Source organism: Dermacentor silvarum, chromosome 7 (genome assembly GCF_013339745.2).
Source record: "Dermacentor silvarum isolate Dsil-2018 chromosome 7, BIME_Dsil_1.4, whole genome shotgun sequence".
Lineage (NCBI taxonomy): Eukaryota > Metazoa > Arthropoda > Arachnida > Ixodida > Ixodidae > Dermacentor > Dermacentor silvarum.
In genome coordinates, this window is record NC_051160.1 from 42,365,734 (window position 1) to 42,387,274 (window position 21,541).

Below are 21,541 nucleotides of genomic sequence, written 5' to 3' on the forward strand. Positions count from 1 at the left end.
ATAATATAAACCAATACAGAACCGAGACCGAAACTGAAAGGTAACAAAGGGTCCATTCGATCCACCTGCGCATCGTGAACTAGTTCCCACCAGTTCTGTGCCAGTTCTTGCTCGTGCGGAACCAGCACGGTACCTGCTGCACGAAGGCTGTACTACCTTTCTGACGAGTGCAGGGAATTGCTGTGAACTGGTCCTTGCATGAAGCCTGCACTTAGTGACACGAGTGGCGACGTGCAGCGAGCACCTCGTGAACTATTTCGGAAAGTGCAGGCAAATCAAATGAACCTTATATCTCATTAACTCCGGGCGATGCTGTGAAAGCTATCAGTAAAGCGTGAGCCAATCGGGAATTAAGGAGCCAGGGAGGGTATGACGTAAGGATTACTTTCGCTCGGTTCTGTTCCTTTCACCCACCGGTTCGTGACCAGCCGAGCTCGATGATAACGGGGGTGGAGCTCCCCTTCAACCAAAGCGCGAAAATAAATAGCATTAAAGAAACCTCATGCCAATGACAATTATCAAATAGCCAATGAAATTTTCTCAGCCCTGTTCGTAAGTGTTCTATGTCATTGGCCGGGCCACTTCGGTAATGATATGTTCAGCTTCAGGATCGTTGGTTAGTGCGAATGAAAAGGATGCGTGAGTTAGGCCTCAAAGGTAGGGAACGTCCCTGTCCTGCCGTTGGTTTTTTCTTTCCTTCCTCTGATACTGTGCGTCTGATTCACGCGTGAAATGGACGAGAACGAGTAACGAAGAACACGAGGCAGCGATGGCCTCTGTTCTTCAGGGAAGGATTAGTGGAGCACTATGGGCGAGGCCTGGGGGTATTCTGTAAGTGTCCACCTTGTGGACATGTCCATTTCGTCCGCGGCTTAAGTGCTGATTGGCTGGGAGCACCCGTCTCCTTCTGGCGTTTACCCCAGCCTCAGCATCAGAATACCCCCCCCCCCCCCCCCCCTGCTCCTCTCCAGGGGCGGAGTGTCTGAGGCGAAGCGCACGTCGCGGAGGAGGCTGACAGACGCGTCCTCGATGGTACTTCGGGTCCGCTTGATAAAGCTTCCAGCTCATAACTAATATGAAACAACCCCGTCCTCCCTGCAGCCTTCTCTCAGCCCCTCCGTGGGAGAAAGAAAAAAAAAACACAGAAAGGATCAGAGATAACCAGGAAAATTCTACATAACAAAAAAATAAAGATAAAGAAATACCTCCCGGGTCAGTAGTAAGGTCCCAGACTCTTATCACCGCATCCCGATGTGTCCCCATCACGACCAGGCCTTTCTTTCTTGCTCAGCCGCTATCTGCATCTCTCTCGCTCTCTCTCCTCCGCGAGCTGATATCAGCGCTACGCGCCGTTGCGACAGCGCGTGTTGACGGCCACATCCATGGTGTCGTTCTTTAGAGGCAAAGCACCGCTCCGCGGCCCTCCTTATCAAGCGTGCCCGGTGGCCCCCCGGCTTTTTTTTTTTTTTTGCCTTTCTGTTTGTCTGTCCAGCTGGACGTTATCGCGCCATTGGCCTGACTATAATTGAGCGCGGAGTTATGAGATCTCGCTCGAATGTACGCGCAAATACGTGTCGGCTCTCTACGAGGGACATAAATTTGATCTGCCATTTCTTTGCTCGGTCTCATCGCCCGTTGCCCGTTGAGAAGATACTTCTACGCAGAACTCCAGCTCTTCGCAGCGCGTGGCAATGAAGGCATAGAGATTCCTAAAAAAATCACTAGAGTGAAATCTGGCGCTAGTTGTCTGCGGCCACTGCAAGCACTGGGGTTTAGCCAGCATCGGAATTATGGTTAGTATACTGCACGAATTTTCTATTTCGTGCTGGCATTTTTATATATAACCCCTTGGGGACTTTGAAAATTGATCATTTTTAACGGAGTGTTGTGTTATAGATGCAACAATTGGGCAGCGATAACGCCTAAGCCGCAGAATCTTATTGCCTTGTTGGCATCCTTCGAAAACAAGATTGAAAGCGCTACATTTCAGACGCATAAGCTGCCTACCATCAAACAACTAGATATCTTCACTGATTCTTTAGCGGCTATTCAGGAACTGAAGAAGGTTGACAAGGCGATGGAAATCTGCGAGACAATACACACGATGAATAGAAAAACAGCTACCTGCGTCAAGGTACACTGGATTCAAGGCCATGCAGCGAACCCTCACAACATTGCTGCTGACCAGCAGGCACATTGCCCTCCTAATCCAGACCTTCCGTCTATTCCCCTCCCACCTCAACCCCTTAACTCGCTCCGAGCCCGTAAAAATTTTCTCCGGCAGGACACACGCGCTCTTATCCCCCCGTGTGTCTGCTCCCTCCCCCTTAACCTTACTAGGGCGGAGGAAGTTGTGCTTAGGAGGCTTCGGGCCGGGGTGGCCCTTACACCGGCTGTGATCTCAAGGTGGAACTGGTCGCATTTACCACTGGGTGCTACGTGTCCATACTGCTCCGTCCCTGTGATGGAAGCAGATGCATACCATCTAATATGGACATGTACTGGTTTACAATCGGAACGCTCGCGTCTCCTACTGCAAGCCGGCCTCCGCTACAGTGTGACAACCAGCTATGACCGCTGGATACATGATAACAGATTCCACAAAACACTGCTTCAATTCATACACAACACAGGCCTCACAGCACACATGTAATACACATACACACATCAAGAATTATGCCTTAACGGCAAGTCTCTATCGCAATAAAAAAAAAAAGTGCGCATTGATGTCATTTCGTTTTTTTTTTTTCCTATTTGGTAGGCTTTGTTTGGACCTCAGAGCACAGAGACCGATTGAGCGGAGCGGGATTGAAGGTGCGGTCCGCATGGCTTCGTCGCTTTTTGCAGCCAAACGCACTGAGACGTCTCAGGAGACCTCATAACCTTATCCACAGACGGGTCCCGCATGCGTCGTCGAAACCCGCACAGCACGACGATGGGGGTGCAAGCATACCTCGGGTGTTCGTAAAACTGCTGCCGCAATAAAATTATGCTAAGATCCAGCGCACATTTTGGAATCTTACGGTTTCGTGAAGCGGTTAAATAAATGATGATGCATAGCTGTTCTGAAACGCTTTCACAGAGCCATTGCCTGCTTCCCCGGCGAAACAGCAAGAGCCGGAAACCTTCAGCACGCGACCCATGCAAGTGATCCACGCGACCGCAGAAAACCAGTCTGCCGGATCGGCCCGCTTTTCATCACGCCATCTGGGGGACTTTGTAGCGATGCCTCCCGCTTGATTCTATGCCACTCTTATCATCCATCGTTCACGGCCGGCATGATGCCCGTGATAACGCAGGCGGAGCGTCACTCTGCCCGCTATAGCTAAGCGCGAAAAAGCGCGAAAGAGAATAGCATCGGAAAAGGCATCGCCACAGCAATCGCGGCCATGTTTACTGTATCACTGTCTCCAGGACTAGACAGTCTTACTCGGCAGGAAGCCGACCAAATATGCGTCAAACCCGGGAACGAAGGCATATAAGCTTCACTTTCATAAATGAATTGGGTGTTTGAAGGCTTATATGTCCGTACTTGTTGCACTGAGGATAGTTGGGCAGTGTGTGTTGTTTCACTGCACAACTCAGTTGGAAACAGAGCCAGGCTCCGGCACACCTGCGGATATATAGTGCAGGTGGGACAACATATATTCCGATAGGTTATAACAGCGGTGTCGTGCGTGAGTTGTCGTGTCGTGCGTGAGTGAGCAAGATGGCGGCGGCGGCGGCGGTTAGCAAAGTTAGGTTTGGCAATAAAGTATGCGAAGCATACGAGTCCTTCCGCCATAAGCCTTATTCAAACCCATTCGCCAGCTCTGAAAATGGTACTACCGAAGGTGGTCGATAGAGACACAAGCCACAAGTTCCACATCCATGTCCACTAGATTTACTGTATATCTTCTGTTGCTGACTAGACTTACTGTATATCGCTCCCGCAGGGAGCCATATATGTAGCTCTAGTCAGGACATCTCTTGAGAGCCACCTATAAGCTGCTGCATGCGAGAGGCTGACAACGGAGTCCCGCCGCGTTTTGAACATTACGCAAAGCTTTGTTGCTAATAAGTTCGAATGTTTAATCATATTTGATCAAGAGGTTATTGTGGCCAAAGGAATACCGCTTAATGAATTGGGACGCATTTTTCGTGTGACTGGAATGAAATGTTGCAAACCTTCTTTTACCACAGCAGCGCACCTTTCTGCGTTCTACAGAGCAGCGGTTCAGAGACAGGGCAGTCATCGCTTCCGTAACCGTTTATGAACTCGTTCGGTTTCAAATTGCTTCGTTCGCATAACAGGTGTTCCCTTCCGGCTGAAAGTCCCATAGAAAAATTTGCCGAGGTTGAACGCGGTTCAAAACCAAGTTTCTCGAGCGATAGCATGGCATTGTTCGCTCTGGGAACGGACACTACCGCATCCCCAACTGCACCACATGACAATACACAGACGCTGGTCGGCGCGGCAGCAGCAGCGAGCGAATTGACCTTCATGCTGTCTCTCGCTTCAACGCGAACTAAGCGCCGAAAGCACACGGCATGCGAAGCTACCAGCACTCGGCGCACTTTGTACACATCCCAGATCACCTTGAAGATGAGGCCCGCGTGACCGCGCACTTTGTCCACATCGCAGATCGCTTTTGGGCGCCCACGCGGTGTACGCAGCAACTGCCGGTAGTGGCAGGCTAAATCCCAGTTTGAGCTTAGCTGAGCTTGAAGGTCAATATTACGGAACCAGCCGTTTTTTTTTTTTGTTTTTTTGTACTTGGATTAGTAGAGCTATCGCTCTAAAATTGGCGTATTTTACGTTGCGCTTAAGGCTCGTCAGACAGTGTTCTAAGAATTCACAGGGGCGACATGTTGGTGCGACACAGAACGCGAGACGACTGCTATACGTAGCAGAAACGGCGCTCTGCGCAACGGTGGTGCAAGATCCCTATTTAAAACAGGTTATTGCGATAGCAATTATATGGACACTTCAACCAGATTTCTGCCGTCGGCGTCGCCGTCGTCATCGCCGTGAGGTTCCGTACAAAGTCCAAGGGCGATAAAATCGTCGCCGCGCACCGTATACGCGAGTGAAAGCGTGCGCGGGACGCGCGCTATCTCGGAGAGCGAACGCACGGCGGAAAGCAAACGCGAACTCCCGTCACGCGAGAGGCCGTGGGGGTATGGGAGGGAGGGAAGCGGGGCGACGCTGTGCTGCGGCACCAAATGCGTATCTTGCAACCGTGCGCAAGGGGAACTGGCCACTCAATCTCCCACGCAAAAGCAAGAAAGCGGGAAGGCAGCGCGGGAGGGAGGGGGCTTGTACTTTGCCTGGCTGTGGCGGTCGCCCGCACCGTCTCTTAAAAGCGATATCCACACGGCTCTGACCTTTGTACGCGCTCTGCATTCGCCGCTCAGTTTCCGTTGAAGCGATAGACCGCACGAACCTTCGCTCTCTGCGGCGGCTGCGCTTGCTGCCAGCGTTTTGACAGTCGTTATCTGCGGTCATTGAGTGTGATCTATTCATGTTTGCTTGTGCGCGCTGACACCACGCTTGTTAATTCAGTTAGTAAGCGAATGTGTCCAAGTTTATGCAGCCGATAAAACTACTATCCTTACTCCGAATAGCTCTCTACTAATTTGCTATCGCAATTGATGCTTCGCCTTTCGGGCGAGACTGCGACATTTTTTTTCCATATATAGTCGGTGACAACCTAAGAATTACAAGGTTATATGTACACTCTCCAACTCGAACACAACTTGCATAGATGCCGTAGCCAATTAGGTTCGCTTATTTGGCTGACGTCAAGCAGTTTTACGTGTTTAAAACGGACGTTTTAAGGCGAAAGCGTTATATGCCCCATGGAGCGAAAAAAAAAACTGGCGAGCGTCCCGCGTTGTCAGCCGATGGCAAGAAAACCCACGTGACCAAGTGATGACGTCACGTTAGCGGGGCTGGACCTGCTGCGGCTCGCACATGCTTGCACTGGGAAACCCCACGGTGAACAGCCACGGCGCACGCCGCGGCCAACGCCCCAAAAAACGACCTGGCCCACTCCCAAAATTGAATTAAGGTGGATTAAAGTGGATTAAAAATGGAATAAAGTGGGTTAAGGTAGAGTTTTAATTTAAGGTGATAACTTAGAGAAGTCATCATGATTTCGCATTCAAATCACGTAAGGACACTCAAGTGGCTAAGTTTTTCTCCACACAGATCGCTCTTTGTGTCGCTGGTTTCAGGATAAAACCCGAACTCCACGGGCAGATTTTATGAGTGACCTCTATAGCTAACATTTGAGGCTCAAACAACTAGCTTTTGTAATTAGCCTAGCCTTTATACTAGCAGAGCAAAGTCATTAAGCTGTGAGTGGACTCCAGCAGAATCGGCTCTCTTTTAGAGGTGAAGGGCTTGTCTACTGCGTTCTGGTGGGAGGAGCTTGTTTGTAATTGTTAGTTTGTCACCGACTGTAGAGATTGCCCGCTGGCGTCACGAGGAGCGCCACCACTGGTGATGCAGGTATCGCCAATGGTGCACGACATGAGACCGAAGGAAAACCGTCAGCCTTTGTGTAGATAAAATAAAAGTGTTCCATCTGTTCCGTTCAGATCGCTGTATAATAGGCACCACGGTGTGGTATGCGCACATCTGCACAGCGGGAACGCTATAGTGTCTGTGCGCAAAACGCTCAGGCCAGCAAGTGAGAGGCCCAACGCTGGCCTGGTTCCGCTGTAGAGCCGATTGAGCGGAGCATGAGGGCGGCTCCACTCTTGTTGCTCGCTTTGTAGCGTGAGCTACACTGGCCGAGGTTGAGCAGTTTCGTGTGGCTCCGGGAGAGCCGTGCTGCGCATGCGCGAGGAGCAGTGACGTCACACGGCGCACAGCTGGCGCGCCGGGCGTTTGCCCGGCGTTTGTACTGGGCGTTTGATCGTTTGCGCTGGGCGTTTGCCAGCGTGGTATAGCCATGGAGAAGGAGAGCGAAATTGCTGCTCAGCGGCGCAGAAGAGCGGAGAAGCTTAACTCATCGGATCCCGAAGTAGTTGCCTGGCAATTAGCGGTTGAGCGTAGGAAGAACGAACAGAAGAAGGCTAAACGTGCTGCGGAGACACCGGAACAAAGGGAGCATCGTCTAGCAAAGCGGCGTCGCCAGGAGGCTGAGCGACGTGCCCGACCATCTCAGCAGCAGCAACAACAACAAGACGCCGTCGATGACGTCGAGGCTCGCCGATTGACTGACTATATGGTGAAACTTAGCGAAAGCGCCAGTGCGACTCGGACCTTCGAGACGGACTTCGTAAGCAATCTGTTTGGATATGTGTGCGACGTGTGTGAAAGACTGTGGCACATGAAAGACTTGACTCCGGTAAGTAGTGCCATGCGTGAAACGTTGAGTTTAGCGGCGCCGCCTGAGTGTGGTGAAACCGTGGCGCGGGTTTGTACAACGTGCAAGAACTTTCTCGTTAAGCAGAAGATTCCACTCATTAGCGTTACCAATGGGTATCGTTACCCGCCATTGGTACATGCCACCAGGTCTACCGGTTCTGAACGATGTGGCCGACTTAGCTCACGCTACGTATATCCTGGCATAGCCGAGCTAAGTCACTGCTAATTTTTTCAAGCGCAGCTTGTATTGCCTCACAAGTGTCGGTGGTGGTGGTGGTGGTGTCACGCTAAAACCCTTCGAAAACCTGTCGAAATCTCGGGTCTCGTACTCTTGGTATATAACAAAATTGGCATGGAAGTGTACGAATGTATGACTAACATGACTGATAGGTCATGAAATCAATAACATCACACGCTCGTCATTTACGTCACGAATAACGATAATAAAATCACGTGTCGCGCATACCCGCATTGGGTATGCGGTTATGAGCCAGGGATATGCGGCTATGAGCCGGAGCGGCCGCGGGCGCTCCGCGAAGAAACGTCGCGCTATGTTCGTTCTTTCTCCGTAACACAGGCTCTGAGTGCCCTACAGGCCGAAAAGTGAGTGAGTCGAATTTTGCCTAAATGATAATGCGCTGTATGTTGTCTGCTGGATATTAAGACATGATGTCGCACGGAATTTCGAATGATTCTGTGAACTGGTTTCGCATATGTTACGACTGTGCTGACTCTAGTGCTTTTCATGCATTGAAACATAAGTTTTGTTTGGTCAAGTGTGTTGGTTGCATTATTATAGACGAATAAAAGTGAAGTTGCTCTTGAAACCTCTGTCGCCGTGTAATTTATTTCCATCCTATTCGCTCACTTTCCTAAGGAACCTACTGGAGCAATTGCCGTCAATAACAGCCTAATTATGCTCACATTAAGACATACGCCACTCCTATCGCTTAATGAGACGCTGGCGCTTCAGATGAGGTGAGTCGCAAGCTCGTCTCAGCCTCGCAAGAAAAACTATCAGTGACTTAGCTCGGCTATGCCAGGATATACGTAGCGTGAGCTAAGCCAGCCACATCGTTCAGAACCGGTATACCTGGTGGCATGTACCAATGGTAACGATACCAATGGGTAACGATACCCATTGGTAACGCTAAAGAGTAGAATATTCTGCTTAACGAGAAAGTTCTTGCACGTTGTACCAACCCGCGCCACGGTTTCAGCCCACTCAGGCGGCGCCGCTAAACTCAACGTTTCACGCATGTGCGGCACTACTTACCGGAGTCAAGTCTTTCATGTGCCACAGTCTTTCACACACGTCGCACACATATCCAAACAGATTGCTTACGAAGTCCGTCTCGAAGATCCGAGTGGCACTGGCGCTTTCGCTAAGTTTCACCGTATAGTCAGTCAATCGGCGAGCCTTGACGTCATCGACGGCGTCTTGTTGTTGCTGCTGTTGAGATGGTCGGGCACGTCGCTCAGCCTCCTGGCGACGCCGCTTTGCTAGACGTTCCTCCCTTTGCTCCGGTGTCTGCGCACCGCGTTTAGCCTTCTTCCTGTTCGTTCTTCCTACGCTCAACCGCTAATTGCCAGGCAACTACTTCGGCATCCGATTAGTTAAGCTTCTCCGCTCTTCTGCGCCACTGAGCAGCAATTTCGCTCTCCTTCTCCATGGCTATACCACACTGGCAAACGCCCAGCGCAAACGCGCGTTGCGCCAGCCGGGCACCGTGTGACGTCACTGCTCCTCGCGCATGCGTAGCACGGCTCTTCAGGGCCACGCGAAACTGCTCAACCTCGGCCAGTGTAGCTCACGCTACAAAATAACTGCTCGCGTAGCGGTCGACATACTGGCCGATAAAGAAATTCAAACATTCGCGCCAAGCATTATAAGATCTCGACGTGAATTCCATTTCCGGGTGTGACACCGTCGTTCTTTCTTATTTTTTTATTTACAGAAGTTGTCCCCACGACACACAGATGGCGACGGTTGTCACACGTCGCCATTTTCTTGACATGTGGGCTCCTATGGAAGCTTCGTTATCAATTTACATATACCTTGATTGAGCCGCGATCGCCGGCTCACCTTCGCACGCTTTCACTCGCGCAATACAACATACGGCGCGTGGCGACGATTTTATCGCCCTTGGACTTTATACGGAACCTCACGGCGACGACGACGGCGACGCCAGAAATGCGCCTGGGGTGTCCATATAATTGCTATCGCAAAAACTGATAGTCACTTTAGCATACGCAAAGAGGGTGAAGGCGAAAGCCTGCGCGCTGTAGAGACATTCATTAAATTATTTGGCATTCTCATTAGAATGCGTTGTTACTTCTTGTTTTTTTCCGACCAAAGGTCACGGGTTCGAGTGCCTTAATTGACGCTACCTTAATTAACTCACCTTAATTAACCTCGCCCTAATTAACAACAAATGTCGTGGGTCCGAGTGACTTAACTCAATAATAATTAACTGTGCCTTAATTACCTTCACCTTAACGCCACAGGTGTTGGGTTCGACTCCCACATAAGCTCGAGGGTTCGACACCCATCAGAGGTCGCGGGTTCGAGTGCCTTAATTAACTCTTTCTTAATTAACACGATGACGATATATATATATATATATATATATATATATATATATATATATATTCGGAACATCACGGCCACGGAGAAAATTTGCCTGGAGTGTGTCCATTTAGTTGCTATAGCAGTAAAGAGGCAGAATTTCTACCCAAGTACGTTGGCGCACCCTGACTTGATCTGCGTGACAAGGTTACCAACTTATGCATATGACCCGTTTGCCAACGTGAATTCCGTGTTCCCGACGTGTTCTTGCTGTAGCTCATAACTTCGTTAAACGCATGGTGCACGCACGATGAATGTCTGATTGTTAGCATTTGTAACTTCCACTCGTATCATACCTCTGGTTAACTTCCCCGTGTTTTGATGAATTTTTCTCTTTATATCTGACATTATGCACGGTGTAGCAAAGAAACATTTCCGCAAGTTTCTTGCTACTCACTCTAGCTTTGACCAGGAGCAAGTCTGGTGTCCGATGCTTGTCTGGATGTCTGGTCTCCTGCACAGTAAAGGACACATCATTGAGAACACGAACCTTTGTGGAAGCAGTAGTACTTTAATATTTTGATTAATTACATTGTCCTATTTAGCAACAATGGGGGCGAATTACAGCAAATATTCAGGACTTAAACTGAGAAAGTGTAAGAGTGGGGTTAAAGATTAATATGCAGAAGTCCAAGATAATGTTAAATAACCTAGCAAGAGAACAAGAATTCAGGATCGCCAGTCAGCCTCTAGAGTCTGTAAAGGAGTACGTTTATTTAGGTCAATTACTCACAGGGCACCCTGATCATAAGAAAGAAATTTACGGAAGAATAACATTGGGTTGGAGTGCATACGGCAGGCATTGCCAAATCCTAACTAGGGGGCTTACCATTGTCGTTGAAAAGAAAAGTGTACAATCATTGCATTCTACCGGTGCGAACACATGGGGCAGAAACTTGGAGGTTAACAAAGAAGCTCGAGAATAAGTTAAGGACCGCACAAAGAGCGATGGAACGAAAAAAGTTAGGCCTAACGTTAAGAGACAGGAAGAGAGTGGTGTGGTGGAGAACAAACGGGGATAGCCGATATTCTAGTTCACATTAAACGGAAAAAATGGAGCTGGGCAGACCATGTAATGCGTAGGATGGATAACCGGAGGACCATTAGAGTTACAGAATAGATACCAAGAGAAGGGAAGCTCAGTCTAGGACAGAAAACTAGGTGGGTTGATGAAGTCAGGAAATTCGCAGGCGCAAGTTGGAATCAGCTGGCGCAAGGCAGGGGTAATTGCAGATCTCAGGGAGAGGCCTTCGTCCTGCAGTGGACATAAATATAGGCTGACGATGATGATGACTTCTAATGCTAATAAATTTCCGGCGCTATATTTGTAACCTTTGGGAGTTACTATTACTGCGTTCATCTCTGTACTTTTTGTTGCTGATTGGACGACATACCATTACGAAAGAGATCAACGATATAGCACCTTGGAGTTGGCCTTCGCTCGCACAGACAGGAAAGCCTTGCTGTACATCTTTGAAAACGACCGGATGGTGCAACCACCTTCGTATTGCTCTATTGATGTGCGCAAGCTCTATTGCAAATGCCAGCGAACCTTTTATCACTTCCGTTTTATCTTCCCCCTCCCCATGTGTAGGGTAGCAAACCAGGTGCAATCTCGTTAACCTCCTTCAATTTCCGTTTCTTTCTCTCTCAATTTGTACTATACATTTAACCAGGTATAGGGTAATCAATTAGAGGATTTATGCGTCGACAAGGGTGCAGGATGTTCCTTGATATATAGGGAAAGCTGACATCCACTTTACAGCTTCACGCTGCCTTATCGTTATCATCATCAGCCTATAACTTATGTGCAATGAAGGAAGAAATATTCTCCCGGGTAGTATCCAATTATCCCTGCCTTTTGTCAGGCAAGTCCACCGTATGCCTGCATATTTCCTAGTTCGAGCTGACGACCCAATCCTATGTCGTCCTCGGCTGCGTCTGCAATTCCTTGGTACCCCTTCTGTTACTCTAATAATGACCTGCTCAACTCCATTTATTACGGCGAAAGCTTTAGGTGTCTATGTTGGCCTTGACTTTGCGGTGACCTTGGCGAAACTGTGCCATGACGATAAACGGCCGACGCCGCAAAGAGTAAAAACGCGTCTAAGAATGCTCGGATTGACGTCACATTTGTCACGGAGGTTCCTATACACAAAGTGAATTAGTGACTTTGAAAAGAAAATTTGTTGAATTTCGGTCTGGCTGGGAACCGAACCCGTGCCGTCGTGGTGCGAGACGAGCACGCTCCCCAAAGCCAATGGCTGTTCCACGGTTGTGGCTTACTAAAGGTGGGCCTAGTGCGTGCCTGATTGCACACGCCACGTGGTCACAGAGACGCGCTCGTGCCACTGCTCACAGCATTCGTCGTCTTTTTCCACAGGTGGCTCCGATGCTGCTGATCATGCCAGCGTTCCCATAATGCCTCCCGCGCTCGTGGCCCTGCTCGCGCGTATGTCGTCGTCTTCTGCCTCAGCTGGCAGGCTTTCGCCATCACGTTTTACAAACGTGTAACACGTGCTTACTTTTCCTACACTAAACAGGAACACTGGATCAGTCTGGATGGGTAAAGTATTCTTGAACAAGTCCAGTTTCGTAGGCTACGCGATAACGAGGTTGATTATGTAGAAAAGAAAGTGACGTTCGAATTTCGCGCCGAAATCCCAGGGCCGGTACGTCACTGTGACTTCACGGAGTTCAAGGTATTGTTCTTTCGAATTTGGGTCCATTGTGGCTAAGTAAACGTTCTCAAAGCATCTCAAGTTCATGTCTTTGGCTCTTTTAGAATACAATGTATAGTCCATTCTTACGGATGAAAGTTTTATTGGGCTTGAGCAGACGGCGTCAAAATCCACCTGTCACGGCGAGCTAGTGCGGGAACTTGAAGACGGCGTCGCCACCGGTATTTACTTTTTTAAGCCTTTTTCCAGCTCACCAAGCGTCTTCTTGCGGCAAGAGAGCCTTGTTTTTTGTTATCCTAGAAGGGTAATTTACTAACGCAGCTATGATAATCTTTCTTTTTAGTGCCCCTTTATGCTCAACTACAATATTGGCTACCGCTGTTCGCTCTCTGATACTCACCGCTATCTTTCTCTACCTTAACGTGACTCCTGTCTTCTTCTTCTTTTCGTTCCAAGGCTCGTCGCAGGGTCCTTAGCTTCCGAACATTCCTTGCTGACGCTAATTTATGGTGAATTCCAACCTCCCCTTTCGCTAGCGTCTTAATTTGTGAGGTGTTTACAGTTGCGAAACTGCACACTTGAGTTATGAGGGAGGCGGTTAGTGGAAGGCTACGGAGTTACTTTCGACCACCTTGGTTCTTTATCGAGCACTGCAGACGCGTTTTTGCATTTCTCGTGCCAACTTAGGCAACATATAAATGCAAGTGAAATTCAGTTGCGGGAAGGACGTGCTTCCAGCCTAAATATAATGAAAGTATAATGAAATAAATAAGCCTGTAAATACATCAATATCTCACAATGGTACACTGACACATTCACTTTTCTAACAGCGCTGAAACGTATTAGTTATAGACACACATGAGTACTTGTAGTATATTTCTGCACTGCGTTGAAAATTTTACGCATCAATATAGGGATTCGAAAATTGTACGCATATTCCTGCGTCACCTATAAGAAGCCTAAAAAATGCATGTTGTATAATTTTACTTTGACGGGTTTCTTTAGTTCTGTTCTTATGTTTCTCTTGTTCATAGCCTTTTTTTTTTTTGCCGTCCAATGACCTCGACAACATAGCGGGTCATACAAGAATTTCGAAATGATTCGATTCCTTTAAGAGGAAGCTTTAGTTCGGGGACAACTCCGACCTCTCTAGTCAAATACAAATAAAACGCAGAGATGCATTCATTAGACAAACACTGGACCGCTTTGAATGAAATTTGTTGCATTTAATAGAAAGGGTTAAATTCTATAAACTACAGGAAGCAGCACTTTGATTTAGGCTTGGATTATTTCCGAGAATCCTCGAAATCTCGTATGCATAAGAACATTTAAGAACGAAGTTTTACAAATCGGTAACTCTACACGAAAACAGACATCGCATTTCTGTAAACTGAACCTGCTGCATCATCCGAAATGGACAAACTTGATATATGACTTTGCAGTTTACGTGAAGTTGTTAGAATGCTTACGAGAGTCTTGCAAGTGCCCTTATAACAAGTTAGCGGTATATTTCAAAGCGGTGTATAATACATCTATTTTGTCCACTTTAGATTTTTTATTAGGTGCAGTTAACCTAATTGCGATATCTTTTTCTATAGCTGGGTTACGTAGTTGTAAACTTTATACACAGGTTTTTTTGCTTTTTTTTTCATCTTTCAACATGAAAACTGCCACAATCAACATTAAACGGCTTAAAAAATTAGCTCCTGGAAGTCACCGACACTACTGTATCAAATTTCAGTCAGATATCGTCGATTTACTCCGCTGCTGGAAATCTTGGCCGGCAACATTATTTTGGCTCGATTTCTCCACTTAATGTAATGGGGATGAATGAGTGAGTGAGTCAAACAGCTTTATTGAAAACAGCGGATTGAGGCCTGGGCCTAGGCCACGCCAGGGGCGGTAGAGAGACCCTGTCTCCCAGCCGCCTCTCGAGCTCGCTGGATGGCCCACAGTTGGTCTTGCAGATATGAGCTGATCAGCGGGGCTTTCCACCGCGCGCCAAGCTGTTCTGAGGAGGCTGCATTTTTATCTTGTACATGTGCGCATTCCCATAGAATGTGTTCTTGGGTGGCGCGTTCTGTCCTACGTAGGCTACAATCATCCCTACGTGGATGATTGCCAAAGCATTGCGATGGCCTCGTTCGCGTACTCGCTTGGACGTGCATTCTTCTTCTTCTTCTTTGTGGGGTTTTACGCTCCAAAACCAGTTCTGATTATGAGGCACGCCGTAGTGGAGGGCTCCAGATTAATTTTTACCACCTGGGGTTCTTTAACGTGCACTACAACGCAAGCACACGGGCGTTATTTCATTTCGCCTCCATCGAAATGCGGCCGCCGCGGCCGGGATTCGATCCCGCTACCTCGTGCTCAGCAGCGCAGCGCCTTAGCTCACTGAGCCACCCCGGCGGGTTGCTTGGACGTGCAAAGGAGCCAGGCGCAGCTACTGACTGAGAAGTCGAAGGTTCGTCCACCGCGGAGCGCACAATAGAATTAACTCACCAAACCGACTGGCAGCGCCGCGACGCGTGGTGCTATATATAGACCGGACACCGGCGCGCCCCCGTCTCTGCGACCACGTGACTTTATGTACCATCTCCAGCCATGCCGCCGGATTTTCCTATCCATGGGCCATATAATGGTTTCGCATTAAGAAAAATGGCCGGAAAGAGGTTTCGATCCTCTGCCCCACCGCCACTGTTTCGTAGCCGAGCGCGCTAACCACTGCGCCACCGTTGCTTTTTTTTTTCATGGTATTTATTACGAATATAAAACGTACATTCGTAAGATATCTTCATAACGGCCAAAACAGTCATAGCCGCGTCTACAGGCACAAAAAAAACACTTCACAGTGCAATTATTACCGTAAACAGTTCTCTAAAAGGGAGGCAAAGGGTTACACTGCGTCAACAATGGATGCCAGTCTGGTTGGGAGTCCCTCTGATCATAAAAGTCTTTCAGTTGTGAAATCATCCGAATGAAATGTGACTCGAACATACAATTGGTTCTGCATTCCAATCTATACATGCGAGTTTTCCAATAACTGTGCAACGCCATTAGTATAGGAGCATGTCAAAAGGCGCATCTTCACATTTAGGTGGTATTGCATGTCGTATCGTGTGAGGATTTATATCAAGATTGGGCCGACGTAGCAACAGGCGACAGTGATGAACATCTTCGAGGCTGTGCACGTGGTTGAGCTCTGCCTCGCGGGTGATTCACTAGATTGAGCACGATAGGAGCAGGACGTAAAGCCCCTGGAATTAGCAGGACGAAGGGATGTGAGCTGTGCAGATCGCCGAAACGGGACTCGTGATTGTGCGCTGCGTACGTGGCTCCAAATCTGTCTCAAACGGACGCGGCAGCGTTCGTGTACAGGAATCTTTCTTCGGCTCTACGCTGCGGCACGTCCGTGCTCGTCGTATATGGAAGCTTCAATCAGTACGCACGTTCAACGCCAATGTTCATACAGCGCGATGTGTGCCGATCTCAACTTAAGACTCGCCTCTCCAGTAGATGCAATGAACACTTTGTGAGGCACCGGAATCGACTTGGTGTTTGAGAACATGCCACGCACAGTACACGAAGTAAAGTATGCGCATCGACATAATACTACGATCACAAGGTCATGCTACTGTCGATCAACTTGAACCTGCAGACGCAGTCGCCGGAGCCCATGGACGACGACGACGACGACGAATGAGATGCAGTGCGCTTCAGGTACCCGTCGGACGACGACTACGACATCCCCCCAGAGTATGAGGTGGAGTTCGCCTACGAACCCGACGAAGAAATGCAGTGTCAACACCATGGTGCTGCTCGGAAAAGTACTGTCGTCGCTCGGCAGAGGGGTGTCATCGTGCTGAAAAGTGTTGCCATCGAGAAAGAGCACTGAACGCAGTGTGCGTGAAAAAGTACTTTAATGAGAACTCCGCAACTAAAGCTCAGCTGAGGGATTGCAATAGGGCCGGTTTGTCGCCTTGCGTTGTTGCGACATCATAAGCAGCAACGTTGCACTCGGAAACATGACGCAGCAGTGCTAAATACAGCAACATTTCGCCGCGACGCTAAACTCAGCGACACCCTCAGCAACAAGTAATGATCTCGCAGTTACACATCATAAGAAATCCTTAGGTGCCCCCATAGATTTTTTTTTTCAGTAAGGTGTACATTAGAAGCAATGTGAGGTACAGAGATTCTTCCAGGTCTCGTGGGGGGTAAGTGGACGATAATCCAATTAGTCACGCTGCGGAGGATTTGCATGAGGCTGTTGATACGTAGGGTTAACTGATGTATCACGGGAAAACAGACAAGCATTTGCTTTCGTATACTCTATTTCGCTTCTGGGTGGAGGCAAATATCTAAAGCTTCACGACGTGCGACAGAAGGTGACAATTTGCACACCAAGCCGCTATGAATGGCTTTCTTCTTATGTGTACCTATCCATTTCAACCAATGAAACTGGCAACATTCTCAATGGTATAGCAGTTACCGTTATAGGTTTTTTGTTGTTATTGTTGTTGTTCTGTTTTGTACATTAAACTTCTCGACAAAGCTATTCGGGATAATTACCCATCACAATGTGTTTATGAGAGCGTGGGAGGGTGGAAATACTTGAAATGACGGAGCTCAATTGAAGATTCATGTATGCTATATGCATACCTTGACACTGTATCCAACCCTTTCGTGATACGCAGTACTGTTTGAGTGAGTGCGATGATTGTGAAGAGGTCGACTGTAGCCTTGGGGGTTATGCTGTAGCATTGTTCCACTCACAAGTGTGCTGTGATGTGTACGCGACAGATCATATAAAACAACTGCGTGACGTAGAGGCGCGATACAGTATTCATTCTGCTCCAATAGCGACGAGTGACACAGGCACAGATGAGGGAAGCATTTCTTTCCGATGCAGGGCAATGCATGTTACCTTTAATGAGGCTTATAAACGCCATCCTATTTACTAGCAATGCACTGCTTCTCTGTGTCCGGATACGCCATTACGTATATGGTGACTCGGAACGCTTTGCATTTCCTTGTCCTACCATTCGCGCCATACATGACTCAGAAACTTTGTTTAGTCAAGAAACGCCACACCCACAAGGAAAGGGAGGTCATTCTGAAACACTGTCCGTGTAGAGAAGGGGCACATCGGAGAACCGAATCTGCTGTTCCTCTTCAATGGCAAGTATTCTGAGGCGTTTATTTTTTATATCCCCCTTCAATGGCAGATGTACAGCACCCGCCTACATTCCGCGTCCACGTTTTTTTTGTCCACGCGAGGTCGTCTCCACAAAGATAGACGCAACAGAAACCTACGCCCTCAGTGTAATTGAATTAGAGCAGTGACTCCGCCCATAATACAGACGCGGTATGCAGGTAGAAAAGATATATTACCCGTACATGGGTCGGGATTCATCCGTTCGCTTAAAGACGGCACACTCTTGTCAAACGATTAAAAAAAAAGGAAATCGACACTAACCATATTGAGTCCGGATCCAACGATGGGAGCACAACACGGGACACCGAGTCGTGTTGCCCTGCCGCCGCCACGAGCTCAGCGTGGTGCGAGACGCCGTTGATGAGCTCGTGTCCGCCTCGCCTCAGCAGGTGGTGGTGGTGATGATGCGGGTGACTCTGGGGTGACGAGTGGTGGTGGTGACCGACGACGTCCGGGAGCGACGAGTCCTCTTCCTCGTCCTCGTCGTCCTCATCGTCGTCCATCAAGTCGTCGCGCCGACTGGCCCCGTACACGGACGTCGTCCCGCCGTGGTGGTCCAGCAGCATGGAATGCGAACCACCGGCCGACCCCCCGTGCTCGTCGCGGTTCAGGTCCAGCGGAGCGGGAGACGAGGAGGACCGGTACCGGCAGCTGTCTCCGGACGAGTCCGTACCACCGCCGCTGGTACTGCTCAGGGCCGAAGTCGCCATGATGGGCGAAAGGCCGGATGGGGCGGAAGCGCGGCCTCCGACGAAGACAAGGATTGCTCAGTGGCCTGCAGCTATTCTGCCGATGTTAGGACCACCGGCTCTAATGTTTCTTGTCATGTCGCGGAGAAACGTGAAATGCCATGAATAGCTAAGTAAACGAACAGGTCTCCAGCGGCCTTCGCTTGTGGCACACTAACCTTAGTCGGCCAAGTGGCGTTCGTATAATTCACAAAAGATAGAACCAAGCGTGACGACTGCCCGGTAGTTCTTCAGTGCCCTTTATTTACTCCCTTGGAATGTAAAGCTTGCAACAGAGACGACGCGTAGGATGGTGTTGCTTTGCCTGCGAGTGATCCAAGGTGCACAACTGGCTTCCCAGGATGAGGGAGAGATGAACGTCCACGTGTCTAATCACGTGAGAGAACTGGGGTGTCAATTACTAACTAAAATTGCACTAAAGCACTGCATGCTGCGCATGGAATTGACCTTCCAGGCTCTTTCGTAAGCTCGTTAGTGCAGTTAACGTCACGGATCACGTATTTCTGCAATGAGCATCAGATTCTCACTAGTCGCACTGAACCCGTTGGCAATTATTTTTAGAGGAGTACCTCAAATCGGAACTTCGCTCGGGATGTATCGGTCCCCGCCAGCGACCAGACCCTCTAAACGAAATAACGTCAAGGTTTCCGTTACCTTGGGGCACTTCATGTAGCCCAAAAGAATCGCCTCTGCGTTGAACCAATGTTGACTACGTCAAATAAAGCTGCGGAAGCAGTTCAGCTTAGGCAAACACGTACTATTCGTCGGCCAGCACCTCAATCTTCAATTTCGAGCATTGCAACTCAATATTAGACACTTGAAGTTCAGGTGAACCCTTCGAGTTGAAGTATTCAGCTTTCAATGCAACTTTCATGCTTCACTGATTCTAATGGGACTTGCTTCTTTGTTTGCTCCTTGGTCACACGTGACGACTGATCGACGACTGCTGAGAAGCCACACGCTTATAGCCTTCTGTTGTGTCCTTGTGCTCAAAAAGAGGGAGTGTTGTTGCAGTGATGTGAGATTCACACGCGGAACGTCGGCCTTTCCAAAGAGGTTAAGCAGAAAGGCACTATGTTGAAAACTCGCTCACACGTTCCACTTACTCGAAACGTAGCAACCCTTCGACTCTCAAACGTGTCGAACGATTGGCACACACACGCACAGGAAATCGGACAGCGTTGCAGTTTCAGAAGTGCCAATCAAGCAGCAGCACCACAAACACTCACAGGTGGCAGATCACGTCGTCCTCGGCCTTTGGGACGTTCGAGTAGTTTAGCGAAGTCGTTGCGCGAGACACAGTTTCCACAGAAACATAGCGGCTAACACGACGGTCCCTGGTATCCGGGGCTTTCTCGATGCAATAGCTTCGCCGACAACACCAACGCCCGGCGTCACCGACTGAAGTTTCTGGCCCTTCACGGGACAGCTATCGCCACGCTCGAGCCTGGTGGGGAAGCCCCGTCGAGAGAATAAAAACAAAGCGCCACAGGGCGGAAAGCTACGCTGGGAGGACGTCTTCTCCGACGGACGCCTCTCATTGGTTGCCGCCGAGTTTCGGTGGGCGGTACCTCCATTGGGCATCGCACCAATGAGAGAGCGTCGACGCGAAAGAGAGTGAGAAGGGTGGATTCGTCGTCACTGGAGGGAAAGGAGGAAACATTTCTCGGCGGCCAACAAGCGAGAAATCGCGGTACCCCGCTCTCCGTTCTTTCTACAAAGAGCCTTTCGGTTATTTCCCCGCTTTATTTTTGGTTTCCTTCTTTTCAGTGGTGGCTGAAAAAAGACGTACGGTCTGACGTCGGTGGGGTGGTGATGGGGGGCCCGTGAAGGCAGTTTTGGTCGTGAAAGCCTCGTGTTGATCGCTTGGCTGTGCCAAAGCACCGATGCCCTTGGTAGAGCTGCCGCTCGCTCCCGATGTATGTGTACAGACTTGGTGTAGTGCTTGATGTTACTCGTTTATTATTCCCTTCAACGTCTCATGACGAACTTTTCTTTTCTTGCTATTGCTTTAATGAAGCGCTACGATTCTCGTAAAATGTGTACAATCGCCATCGAAGTTTCTACTACATGTACGTTTCCTACACCTTTCGTTGTATGTACTTTTTTTTTTACCCTCTTTCTTTTTCTTCTGCTCTGGGTTTCGCATCGGAGGCCGGATTCGTGAAGCTTTCGTGAAGTAATTTTTGTCATTGGCCAACCGCCTTCGACCAAAAATAATGTCCGACGGGCCGATTTCCTGTATCCTACTCTTAAAAACAGTTCCAGCGTAAGGGCATTTTTTTCTTAGAGTACTGATTCCGCAGCGGTATAATGTAACGATTCATTTGACTCGGTTATATTCTGTTTCCTTGTTATCATCAGCCGCTCATGTCCGGCCAATATCGGTGATAGCGTAGGCGAATCACCTCAAGGACCATCGGCGAAGCACGGAAAAGAAGTGAATTGAAATATAATGTTTTACATGATTCCGGACCTAAGTCACCCAGAACGTTGGAAAATGCACGTCTTCATCCGAAAAGCCCGCCTGTACTAGAATACGCTTTTGCTCGGTAGCAAATACGTCCCGTCTCAAGCAGGGGCGGTATCTGCGTACTACTCTCACAGCGTCAAACTCACCACATATATCAGAACTGCCATTAACCATCCAGAACTGCCATCCTCGGAATACGCTGGTCTAACACCCAGCCATTGTTAAACAAACTTAATAAACAAATTGTAGCGCATACGAGATAGCGAGTACATGCATGCTGCATATAATTAGAATACACCGCACTTGTAGAGAGATGGGCACGCTTCATTGTAAATAATTATTAACGCGCACTTGCGTAAGAATTCATTAAGAATTTAACATCGACGTTCGCCGGCAATAGAGACAGCGGCAGATCAAAAAAAAAAAAAAAA

The 21,541-nt window shown here is 48.7% G+C and overlaps 1 protein-coding gene across 2 annotated transcripts in view; it reads right to left on the minus strand.

Annotated features, from left to right (window-relative positions):
• The window catches only part of LOC119457948 (protein sine oculis-like), a 64,689-nt gene extending 44,599 nt beyond the window's left edge, over positions 1–20,090 (minus strand). Inside the window, exons 1-2 of one of the 2 annotated variants that reach the window (XM_037719723.2) lie at positions 18,150–20,090; positions 10,387–10,443 (exon numbers count right to left, since the gene is read on the minus strand). In XM_037719723.2, coding sequence (XP_037575651.1) covers positions 10,387–10,443; positions 18,150–18,598 — 506 coding nt within the window. In that variant the 5' untranslated portion in view covers positions 18,599–20,090. The remainder of the gene's footprint in view (positions 1–10,386; positions 10,444–18,149) is intronic. The other variant, XM_049670578.1, reaches the window with a different exon arrangement.
• Between the last annotated feature and the right edge of the window lie 1,451 nt (positions 20,091–21,541).